The sequence below is a fragment of the Crocodylus porosus genome, unplaced genomic scaffold (assembly GCF_001723895.1).
Source record: "Crocodylus porosus isolate Cpor-Errol unplaced genomic scaffold, CroPor_comp1, whole genome shotgun sequence".
Lineage (NCBI taxonomy): Eukaryota > Metazoa > Chordata > Crocodylia > Crocodylidae > Crocodylus > Crocodylus porosus.
Window position 1 is genome coordinate 42,509,133 of NW_017728918.1, and position 12,561 is coordinate 42,521,693.

Genomic DNA, 12,561 nt, shown 5'->3' on the forward strand with positions numbered 1-12,561 from the left:
AAGCTTGCTACCAAGTCCCCTCTCAGCCTTCTCCTTTTTAGGCTGAAGAGTCCCAGGTCCCTCAGCCTTTCCTCGTATGGCTTGCCTTGTAAGTCTCTGACTATATGGGTGTCAGTTTTACTACACTGCAGAATATTTCTTTTAAATGTTTATTTTTAAATTATTTAAAAAGTGCTAGAAACGTTTAAATAGAATGTAATGTTTTTAACCACTTCTCTGTTTCCTTATATAAAAGCATAAAGAAACATGGTGCTTCTCACATGCTAGGATTCCAAAACATATTGCTAAATTATTGCAGATTAAGACTACTAGTCAGAGGGGACCAGCAGGCACTGGGGAAGTCCCTGTTCCCCCGAGCACTACTAGGAGTGACCAGGAATAACAGTCACAAGCTGGCAGAGGGTAGATTTAGGCTAGATATCAGGAGGTGCTACTTCACAGTCAGAGCGGCTAGGATCTGGAACCAACTTCCAAGAGAAGTGGTGCTGGCTCCTACCCTGGGGGTCTTTAAGAGGAGGCTAGATGTACACCTTGCTGGGGTCGTTTGACCCCACTACTCTTTCCTGCCATGGCAGGGGGTCGGACTAGATGATCTACTCAGGTCCCTTCCGACCCTAGAAACTATGAAACGACTGGTATTTTTTTTGGAATTTCTTTTGATATGAGTAGGTAGTCTTAGGGGGGTTTTTTACAATAGATGCTCATCAGCATTAAAGAGTTCAGCTTCATTTTAAACTGATCCAGCAAAGTTGATTTCTCATGCAGTTTGGCGATCTCATTTAAACGGGACTAGAATTGGTATAGTGACTGAATTAAGAAGCCATTGAACTAAGACAAGAATAACTTTGAAATAGTGTACTTCTAGATTTTATTTGTAAGATTCCATTGAAGTTTCTAAAAAGAAGAAGTTTTCCCAGGCATCTAACCAAAATGTTACCTCTTTTACTTGGTTTACAAAGTCATTTGGTTCCCTTCTCTTGTGCCCAAGTGAATACTCAATTTATGATTCTACATTCTACCTATAAAGTTTCTGAAGCACTTTGGGACATAGGATAAAAAAATAAATTCAAATTATATATTATCAATTTGACTGAATAGATTTTTCCATTTGTATGAAGTGCAGTGAGATTTAGCCTTGAAAAAAAACTGAATATTAAAGATTTTGAAATTTTTCCTTCCAGAGATTATAAAGTGCAATTCTTCTTGAATAATATTTGAGAATTTGTAATAGAAAGTGACATTGTAAGTACACGTATTATAATTGGCTAAACTTGTAAAAATGTCTCTGAGGTTCAGAAATGATCAGAAAGTAGCAGTTGTCATGGAAATTTAGAGCAACATACATGCGATTAGAAACGAGGTGCACATTTTTAACAGCAAGGCCATTAACCTTTTGTACAACTGACAAAGGGTACATGGATGCTCTATCACCAACAACTTTTAAATCAAGACTGGATGTTTTTCTAAAAGTGATGTTTTAGTTCAGGCATGAATTGTTTTGATGATTAGGTCGAGATGTAATAGACTTTTATAAAGCATTTGATATTGGATGATATTTTCAATAAAATGTTGCCACTATACAATATCAATAATGGCAAAATAAATGCATTTAGTTATACATCCGGAAACAAAAAAATTCAGGCCATCCCTACAGGATGCAGAAGAGCAATGAGTTGGAAATGGATTTAATGGTCATAAACAGGGATCCAGGTTTTATGTTTCCCATGGAAGAATGGAGTAAACCACAGATTCTGCCTTTTACCAGAGGCAAATGCAGATTTCTCATTTTACTGAGAAAACCCATGGATTTTGCCATTTTACAATAAGCTCCCTGCAGGCTGGCAGAGTTCCAGAAAGGTGCAAAGACATAGCGTGCCACATGCATAGACACAAATGGGACCCCAGGCAGCCTGCAGAGCCACTCCAGCAAGTAAGTGGGGAGAGAGGGGAATTGAAGCCCCTGTAGGGAGGAGCTGGGCAGGGCTGGAGCTGATGCCCAGCTGGGTGGGGCTTGTGCCTGGAGCCTAGGGCCACAATCTGTGGCTGCAGGGCCCTAGTGGAGAGCCAGACAGGGCCACAGGTGGCTTGTCCAGGGGAGGGAGAGGGCTGGTTCCCTGCTGCCATGCACGTTCCGGGGAGCAGGGGGGACCCGCAACCCCAAGATCTGTCCCCAGGGCAGCAGCAGACTCGAGGTCCCACCCTGCTGCCTTCCTCCGGGGCCTCTGGAACCAGCAGGCGCAACCTGGCGCAGCTGGGGACAGTGGGGAAGCACCTGAATTCTTCACTGGTGCAAACTGCCCCCCACTGACCAGGTGAGTCGTCACTGCTTTGAGGGGTACAGCCCACACTGTTGCCCTCACTGCGGCCCTGCACACAGGAAGCATGTTGCTGGGGCAGTGAGGGGGTGAACAGTGGTGAGGAGGTTTTCTGCATGGCTCCTCAGCTCCCTGCCACGCTGGCTCACGGGGGTGAAGCAGGGTGGTAGGGAATACCGGCGAGTAGGGGGCCTGCTTTTCCTTGCCAAGGAGCCACACAGAAAACCTTGCTGCTTCTCACCCCACTGCTGCCCTGGGGCGATGTGCCTCCTGCACACAGGGCTGCACTCTCCAAAGCATCAGAAGTGCTGGAGGTGCATCACCAGGGCAGGGGGGGCTTCCCTCCCCCTCTCCCTCCCCTAGACAAGCCACCTGAGGTCCTATCCTGTTCCCAGGTGGGGCCCTGCAGCCACGCATTGCAGCCCTGTCTCCCAAGCCCAACCCAGCTGGGCAGCAGCCTCAGCCTGAACCTGCCCTGGTACAGATCTGGGGGGCATGGGTCCCCCCTGCCCTCCAGGAGTGCATTCAGATGGGGGGAGCCACCCCACCCAAGTGTGCAGTGGGGGCAGGGGGCTGCAGACCCTGGTCCATATTCCTGGTAGCTGGGGGCCCCCTCCAGCAGGGGTGGGGGAGCAGGGGCTGTGGGTGGTAGGCAAGGGGCACCTGCAAGGCTCTGGGGGCTGTGGGTTAGGAGTGAGGGGCACCAGCAGGGCTGGGGGAGGGCTGTGGGGAGGACCTTTAATTTTAATCACAGATTTTAGGGTTTTTAGCAGACAATTTGTGATTTTTTTTTTTTTTTTTTTTTTTTTTTTATCAGGAAAAACTAGGATCCCTGGTCATAAAGGACAAGCATCTCAGCATATGTTCCTAGTTTTGATGATGTAGCAAGACAGCTAACACAATCCTTCAATTGATAAAGGGGGAAGTTGTGAGTAGGAATAAAAAGATGTGTTCTACCTCTGCATAGCTTTGGTGAGGCCAGTACTAGACAATACTAGAATACTGGAAATCTGCATTAAAAAAGGGTACTGAAAAATTGGAGATGCTTCAGAAAAGACTTATGAAAAATACTCCGTAGATGGACAAAATATTTTACAATGAGAAATTTAAGTAGTATAATCCACAGCTTGGTAACCTACAGCCAATAGCATGAATCTGTCCTGTGAAACTCCCGTCCAACCCAAAATTACTCTTCTGTGTAATCCCCTCTGCTGGACCCTTCTCCTCAGGCCCCCAGGCTGCTCTTTCATGCCTGTGCTTACTGTTTCCGTAGAATTTTCCCCTCCCCACTGCTGTTGGGGATATTGGAACTTCACTTAACTTTGTCACTGATCCCCAGGTTCAGGAGACTTAGTTGCTCCAGAGGGTTGGAGATTTGTATCCAGTGGCATAGTTCAGGTCATAAATGGCAGCAAAAACATGGTTGAGAGGTAATTTATAGATAAGTATCTCCACAGAGAGAAAATCCTTCATACTGAACTACTAAAGAAGGTAACAGGTTCTCTGTCTCTTGAGTCCTTCAAGTTAAAATTGGATGCCTTCCAAGATGATCTGTTTTTGCTAACTTCAGGCTACTAAATTTAAGATGCATTATATAGTGGTTTAAATCTATATATAACAATATGAAAGATGCACATTTTTAAAGTTAAGTTTAAAAAAAAATCCAGATATGTTTTAATATTCATGATATAAAATTGTTTCTTTTTGTACTAAGAGCTTTTAGAATGCCACAAAGAAAAATATATGACAGCGAGTCAGATATGCTGGCTGTATACACAATTTAAATAATCTGGGAGAATTCTCTTTAGTTTCCTTTCCTGATGGAGAACCTTATCTGGAGACATCTGAACAGACGTTTCAATGTTGAGTCCCTGAGGAGCAGAGAGCTTGCTGTTCTGATGCTGCACAGCCCTGAGTGGCTGACCCAGCTTGCCTGTATCTCCCTCCAGCACAAATAGAGATTCTGAAGGGGGGCATGTGCTGTTTCCTGCTTAGTTGTAGCAGCAAAGTCCACCATGCAAGAAACTATTCCCTTTGGGGAAGCAGGGAAGAGCAAAGTACCCTGGGATGCTGTAGGGCTGTGCTGTGACTTCTCTCAGAAGAAAATATGTACAGAAATTCTCTCTTTGAAAAGAATCTCTCCTGGGAGTGATTTAACTCTGGTTCTTCTCAGTTTATTTTTCTCCAGGGCAAGTATTGACTCTCCCAGGAGAAACTGAATGCCTGTACCTGGTATCTGTAAGTGCATAAATCTCAAAACACTAACAGATGTTAATGTGTTAAGCTTAAAGCTCCCTTTTCAGATAGATCAGTATAATTCTCCCCACTGTAAAGTAGAAGAAATAGAACCACAGAATTTTACATGCTAAAAATCACCCCTATAAATCTCTGAGTTGGGAAACAAGACACCACCTGATTTGGTTCTGATCATGTTCTTGTCCTGGGGAATCCAAATCCATTTGAAATGTTGTCCCTTAGCATAACTTACACTGTTTCTTTGCAGCATTCAAAAGCCAGCTAATACAAATGGAAATGATTTTATATCATGAATATTTGAACATAGCTGGATATATTTAAACTTAATTTTAAGAATATACATCTTTCAGAGTGTTATGCATCTAATTTGAACCACTGTATTCTATGGCACATCAAATACTTGATAGCATTTCAAAAGGAAGTATCCTTTTACAGACAACCATCTTATTTTGCAGTAATTATTTTTTAATAATATAAATGGACATGGGTAATGACCCATTTTGCAAAGGTTGCCTTTATAAGTATTTGAATGCCTTAATTTAAAAAATAAAATCTCTGCTGTAGATTCTAACTGTTTCCAGATGGAAAAATATTTGGTTTGGAGTTGAGACAACTGTATACTGCTTATACTGCTAACGCATTAAGTTCTAACATTTTTTGATGGAGAGATATTCAGAGTTTTGGATTGTTTTGTTTATGAGAGTTGAGGTGAAGTAACAGTATCTCTTTCCATTTACCTTTAGTAATCTCTTGACAGGGAAAGTCTTATTATACTTTTATTTTCTTTCGTGAAAAATATGTAGTATTTAAGAGCTTAAAATATTTTTAATGGACTCTAATCTCCCTGGATGAAAGTTGGTTATTGGTGAGTTATATTTTATAAAGGGTTTTATTTAGAAATGTGTGTAACATATGAATTTAGTTCTTAAAAAAGGGTGTCAAATTTACTTTCCCTATTGTCAATGACCTTAACTACAAGATAGTCAGATATTGGAAAGCAGAGCTGTAAGCTTTTTCAGACTGTTCATTCCAACGGCTTGTAACTCTTTTACATAATTCTCCTAAAGCAGTACTTTCCAAAGTGTTGGCTCACTCCAGCTCCCAAGCTGGACAGAGTGAAAGAGTCTTTTTCGACCACTCAGTTTTTCCTCAGTTTTTGAGATCTTATTTAAAATCAAGTCTTTGAGCTAACTAATAATTAAATGACATGTCTGAGATTTCAGAGAGCCTGAAACAATAGCACTGAAGTATGAACTGCCCCATTTATTTTAGTGGTTGCTAATGATAATATTTTTAAACATTAATTTTATTAATCATTTAATTCCTTATCATAGTAAGTATTCTATCTATATTCTATATTGGGTGTCACAAATTGAAGGAAGTACAGAACATGCATATACTGAGATGTAGTGTTACAGATGTATACTTGTTGCTGGAGAGAGGGAAAGACAGACTTTTGACATATTTGCTTAATGTTTCTTGTTAGGAAGGTCATTTTCACTGTAAGTGTGGTTAAGCATTTGAACAGACTACTCAGAGAGCTTGTGGAATCTCCATCCTTGGAAGTAATTAAAAAGCAAGCTAGATAAACACTTGTCTAGAATGGTTTATATGAGGTTGATCCTGTCTTGGTCAGGGTTTTGGACTCAGTGACTTCAAGGTCTCTTCTAGCCTTATTTTTGTATGCTTCTCTGACTAGGGTGCTTATTTTACCATCATTTAGCACAAGATGGTAGTTTAATTTCCATTCTGATTTGTATCTCTTTGATTGTCTTCTGAGATTTGTAACATTAAAGCCAATTGTAAGGATACCATCCACTACAGGCCTGGGAAGGAAAGGCTTCTTCTTGCATTACCACTCTTGTTGGTTCTCCCCAGCAAATTTTTCTTACTTTAAGGAGTCATAGTTTCCCAGTCGCCTGTTTTCTATCAACTAGTTCCTGCTGTGAGCCTAGTAACTTTCCTTTTTTCCCCTAATGCGTTTTGTTTGTTTTTTATGTAATTGGCCAAAAATGGAAATATAATGCTTGTGGAATGATATTAACTTCATGCGGTTATTGGAGGGCTAGGATAGTTTCTTTACCTTATTTCAGTGAACAAGCACATCCAAAAATATATTGTCTAGTAGCTTCGTTTAATTCAATGTGACAACAGAATTTAAGGGTGTCCCTGAATACTTTCCTTCTTTAAATTATGACTAATTCTGAGTACAGGGGAAAAAATGTAACAGAATATGCCAGAGCATTGCTAAGTAAAAAATAAATAAGTAAAACAAAAGGAATGGTGATGCTAGAAATTAAACCCAGGCTCCATGGCACATCGTGAGAAACTCATCTTTGAACTGTGGAGATTATCAAAGATAGAAGAATGAACCAAGCCCTGCTCTTCATCCTGAAGTTTGTAACATGAATGTGTATGTGCGGGATTTGCATTTGTCACAGTTTGTATAATTAATGATCTTCCTGCCTCTATCTTTCAGTAGAATACACCCCCCTAAGACTACCCACTGGATTCCTCAGAGACCTCCAAACATCCACACAATACATGGGTTTCTTCTGTTCCCAACCTGTATGCCACATTTTGCACTCAGAGTCTTCTATAAAGGAAAGTGGAGGAAGTGAAGGTGTTATTTACCATCATTCACTGGTAAAATGCACATTCTTTCTCATTCAAAAAAATCCATTTAGAATGTCAGCACTACATGAATATTTGGATTTGACCTTTGCCTGAAGAAGGGTCCAAAAGCTTGCAAAGAAAACTGTTTTTTTGCGATTTCTTAGTTGGTCTAATAAAAGGCATAATCTCTTAACCAAGAGTTCTAGAATTTTGCATTTCTTTTTGTCTCAGACCAACATGGCTCCCAAGTACATCCCTGATATGATATATTTTAAATGCACTCATAACAACTACTGCATCATTTTTTTTAAAGTCTGTGAAGCTAAGCAACTTATAGAAATTAATAATCAGCTGATGTTTGTTCAGTTCAATTCCCGTTTTGCTTACCTGTACTTTTGTTCTTCACTTGCTAGATAAAAATGGTCATATAATGAATATGCCTCATTTCCTTCCCAGTCTTTCAGGTGAATTTTAAGAACACAGTGTTTCTGATTAGTCAGCTGAGAAACAAACTCATTTCCAAGCCAGTACTCTCCAGCAGGATCTCCAAATCCCTGTAATCCAAGTTGTATATTTAAATAATTTTAATCTGTTGTCCTTCATGACTTTGAATTCATCAGTTCATCAGGTTTTAAAAAGAAAGTTTTTCAGTCAGTCAACTCCAAAGCTTTACTATGCATGTGAAGATCAGAGGTCTTTAGTTTTTCAAAAAGTGGATTTGAACAAATAAAGTTTTAGGAACTTGAAACAAAATGGATCGGTATTACATTTATTAGATTGGACAAAAACTGCCAGTAGAATCAACTATAAAAATCTTAAAAATTAAATATGTAGATGTATTATGAAATAGTTGACTGGTAGGGGTGGGGGAACAAAGCTTGTCTTTAAAAATACATCATACTTGCAAGTCTCTACTTAGGCAAACATATTACATTATTCTGGCATTTCCCAAATGAAAGCAGAAGTTTTCATCTCAAAATTAAAATACCACTTTCAAACCTGCTGATTTATGCCCTTTTAAGTAACTGCTTTATACTTTTCTATGACATAAGCCTCTATAGAGATCATAAGAAAAAAATAATCTAAGGCAGTATCTAGGCTGCAAAATTATGGAGCCCAACAGCAGCACCATTAGCCTGTCTCCTGAATTAGAAGTAGCAGAAGCCATAGCAGCCCAATGTTTCCAAAAGGTAAAGTAACTTGGCTATAGGCAAATTGGCATGGTCGTTGAGCAGTGCCAATTAGTCCACCTGAGGCAGCTGATGTATAGGAACAGCACAGCATGCTTGAAGGTGCCACTTTCAGGCATGGTAAATTTTACAGTCAAGTCATGGCCTAAATATAAGAATTCAGAAGAGTGGTGTGTTTACCATCTTATACTCTTTCCATGTCCGGTGAAAGTCTACACTTCCATCCTCACGTCGCTGAATAATTGTCCACCCCCCTCCACTGGTTTCCATGTCACAGTATGCCTGTTAATCATAATCATAATCATAAAATGAAAATAAATCTTTAGTGAAAGGCAAAAGATTTGTGCACTCTGTTGAGAAACCAGGGAATACACATCATGTACATAGAATCATAGAATCAGTGGACCGGAAGGGACCTATAAGATCATCAAGTCCAGTCCCCTGCTATAGGCAGAAGCTTAATAAGCTCAAACTAGCTCAATTAGGTGCTTATCCAGCCTCCTTTTGAACACCTCCAAAGATGGCGACTGCACCACCTCTGCCAGGAGTGTGTTCCAGGTTCTAGGTACTGTTGTGGAGAAGAATTTCTTCCTTATGTCCAACTTAAATCTTCCATCAATTAGTTTGTGCCCATTCATCCTCCAAAGGGGTGCCTTCCTAAAGAGTTGCTCCCCCAGATCTTGGTGCTCCCCCCCAACATACTTGTAGGTAGCTATCAAGTCACCTCTCAGCCTCCTTTTACTCAGACTGAACAAGTCTAGTTCCCGGAGTCTCTCCTCATAGGGCCTATCCTCCAGGCCCCTGCTCATTCAGGTGGCCCTTCTCTGCACCCTCTTGAGCTTACCTGCATCCTTTTTAAAATGTGGTGCCCAAAACTGTGCACAGTACTCTAGCTGTGGCCTTACCAATGCTGAGTAGAGAAAGAGAAGCACTTCCCTGGATCTGTTACCAGCATATCAGCTGATGCACACCAGAGTTCTCTTTGCCCTGCTGGCAACTTCATTGCACTGTTGACTCATATTCATCTTCTGGTCGATTTTGACAACCCCCCCCGCCCCCCCCCCCGATCCCATTATGGTGAAGGTTCTTCCTACCCAGATGACAGACTTGGCATTCTTCCCTGGTGAACCTCATATGATTCTAATCAGCCCAAAGAACTAGTTTGTCAAGGGGGTCCTGGATTCTTACCCTATCCTCTGGTGTACCCACATTTCCCCACAGCTTAGTATTGTCCACAGACTTAATCAAAGAGCATTCCACCCCGTCATTCAATTTATTAATAAATGTTAAAAAGCATGGGTCCAAACACTGATCTCTGTGGAACACCACTGGGGACAGCCCTCCAGGATGAGGCCATCCCATTGATTATAGCTCTCTGGGACCGGCCTCTAAGCCAATTATCCACCCACCATAGGCTGGTCCAGGCCAGTACCCTCCAGTTTAATTGAGAGAATTTCATGGGAGACAGAATCAAAGGGCTTACTGAAGTCTAAGTAAATGATGTCTACCTCCTGTCCCTTGTTCAGCTGGTTAGTTACCTGGTCATAAAAGAACACCAGGTTTGTCAGGCATGATCTATCCTCCACAAAGCCATATCACTGTATAATGAAACTCTCTATGCTACCATATAGTGGAATAATAAAATCTAAGTACATACTCTACGCAGTCCTACCAAACCATAATACCCTGAGGTTGAAACCCGCCACTTTGATCTTCCAAAGCCAAGAAAAGCTGTGGAAAAGAAAAATCCTATGAACTAAAACAGATGACCCAACTGCAAGACAATTCCAGTCTGAGTGACTTTCTGGAGCCCACAAATAACAGCTGTAAGAAAGGACATTAGAGTAACACTGGTCTATTATGCCAGACTTCCAAAGGGGTGCTTTAAGAGCTGCTGACATGAAGTGTAGGAGTTTTATGGTTGGTTTATTCTGATGGGTATGTATAGCATATTTGATTAAGTTAAAATTATTTGAGCTTATGTAATGGAAACTAAATGGGAACGGTGACAGAAAGGATTTGAATCAGAGACAAGTGCAAGTAGAATGAGAATTGAGGCAAAAGTGTTACCATTTCGTGCAGATGAAAGACAAAGGAATTGCAAGAAATGGAAGAGTTCTACTGCTATCCTGTATAATAATTTTTTACTTTAGTTCAATAGATATCTTACATAAAGTATCCCTCTGATCTTGCCAGTATCTTCCTAACATACGACTAGTAAGAAAATATGCTGTTTATAGTCTACATTCTTTAGGCTATAAACTGACTTTGTACATGTCTTTGGAAAGCACCTGGCACAATCACATGGCTACTGAAATACAACTGGGAATGATCACAGGAAGTTGTCCTGGCAAAAGTTTATAATTTTTTGAATAGCTTTTTAACCCGTAATGATTGTATAAATATATTGTATAAATATTAAGGAAAGGGAGGGTGCATTTTCTCCACTTTAACAGATTCTATATCAATTGGGTTTGAGGGGTTTTAGAGGTCATAAGTTCTGAATGTACTGCACAGACAAGCATGCATTGTACAGTGCAGCTTTTTTATTCTCTGACTGGCATCCAAAGATGCCCATCTTAAAAATATACACATAATTAACTTTATGTTTGTGCTTAGTCCCTTTAATTAGGGATCAGTGCCTTAGGAGCAAAATTTCAGCTCTTGTTGTTGACTTTTGACTGATCCAAATCAGAGTCTGTCTGCTAAATGTAGTATTTTAGTACAAATCTAGTTATTTCAAATATATATATGCACGTATTCTCTTGAAGATCAATCATGTCAGTTGAATAACAAAAGTAGATTGCAAGGCGATATAGAGAAAGTGAAGAGAAGGAAAGATTAAGGAAACTAAAATTAGGCAAAATAATTTATTTTCTTCTAGCAACTAGAGAAAAGGATCACTTGAGTGGATATTGTTGTGTGTGGAGTTTTTCATATTCATAAAAACTTAAGAAAAGAGATGGAGATATAAGAGTTTGGAGATATAGGGACAATTATTTTGTTTAAAATAAGCACAGTACACTTACTGTATATAAATCTTTTTGTGAGGAGACAAGTCTTAAATGTGTATATTTAGTAATTAGTGTAAAAGCTGAAAAAGTGATAGAATTGTTTTACTATGTAATAAGAACAAATCTTTCCAAAAAAAAAACCTTAAAATAGAAGTGACCTGCATTTCTTTAGGGCTTTCTTTAGCACTCACTCCTTTGGTAAAACTCCTGTAGAATTTGGACACAGAGTGGAGCTTATATTCAGAAGAATCAAATATAGTGTGGAATGGAAACAGAAAAAATATGTATCAGGATTAGACATCAGAATAAACATTTTAGTTTTTTATATTATAGAAAACTGGCAGAGTGGGATATTCAGCAGATTTTGAAAACAAAGTTTTTTATGGCTCAGACCTAGCAGCTGGAGTGTAATGTGAATTATTTATTAATATTACGGTAGGATTTACAGGCTTTGGTTGAAGAACAGTGCATATGAATAAAGTATACACACAAGCATAATGAAAAGTAGGACCCTGCCTCAAAGATTAAGACTGTAGTAGTCCTATTGACTGTTCATTGTGTAAAGCTGTATTTGTGCCCAAGTAGTTTCAAAACATTATTTTTATTGAAAGTTATGAGATTAGAGCCAAATTCTATGCCTCGCCTACCTAAAATATGATGAGATGTTAAATTAAATGGCAGTTAAGTGGTTCCTGCATGTGTATAAAGCACTAATGCAGCATGTCAGTTTCTGAATTAAGGTCTACTGTAAGGAAAAGGAGAGATGCTGATCACACTAGCAACAATCGGAAACAATGTCAGGGGCTTGGTAAAGCCTTCATAAGTTATTTACATGACTTTTGAAGTACCAGCATTACCAAATCTCACAAATGGCTTGAGCATCTCATTCTATGTTTTTAAATATATTTTTATCATTCCAGTTCCTCAGGTATTGTGATTAGATGAGAATCTCAGCTTTCATTAAAATAAATTCGGGTCCTCATGGTCATGAATGAAAACATGAAGGCATAAATTTGAATGGTGGCCATCTATAAACTCACCAGGCTCGAAGTATGGGGAAGAAGCAGGAGGAACTCGCCCTCCTCCTAGCTGTCACCAGCCCTGACATAGTAGGGATCACAGAAACGTGGTGGGACTCATCGCATGACTGGGCGGTGAGTGTCAAGGGCT

At 39.9% G+C, this 12,561-nt stretch overlaps 2 protein-coding genes across 4 annotated transcripts in view; one reads left to right on the top strand and one right to left on the bottom strand.

Annotated features, from left to right (window-relative positions):
- MCPH1 (microcephalin 1) overlaps positions 1-12,561 on the top strand; it is a 212,043-nt gene that overhangs the window by 76,379 nt on the left and 123,103 nt on the right. The gene's annotated exons all lie outside the window — the stretch shown is intronic.
- The window catches only part of ANGPT2 (angiopoietin 2), a 69,510-nt gene that overhangs the window by 5,230 nt on the left and 51,719 nt on the right, over positions 1-12,561 (bottom strand). For all 3 annotated transcript variants that reach the window (XM_019537501.1, XM_019537502.1, XM_019537500.1), the window contains 2 exons: positions 8,558-8,659; positions 7,575-7,741 (listed from right to left, as the gene is read on the bottom strand). In XM_019537501.1, the coding sequence (XP_019393046.1) occupies positions 7,575-7,741; positions 8,558-8,659 (269 nt within the window). The remainder of the gene's footprint in view (positions 1-7,574; positions 7,742-8,557; positions 8,660-12,561) is intronic.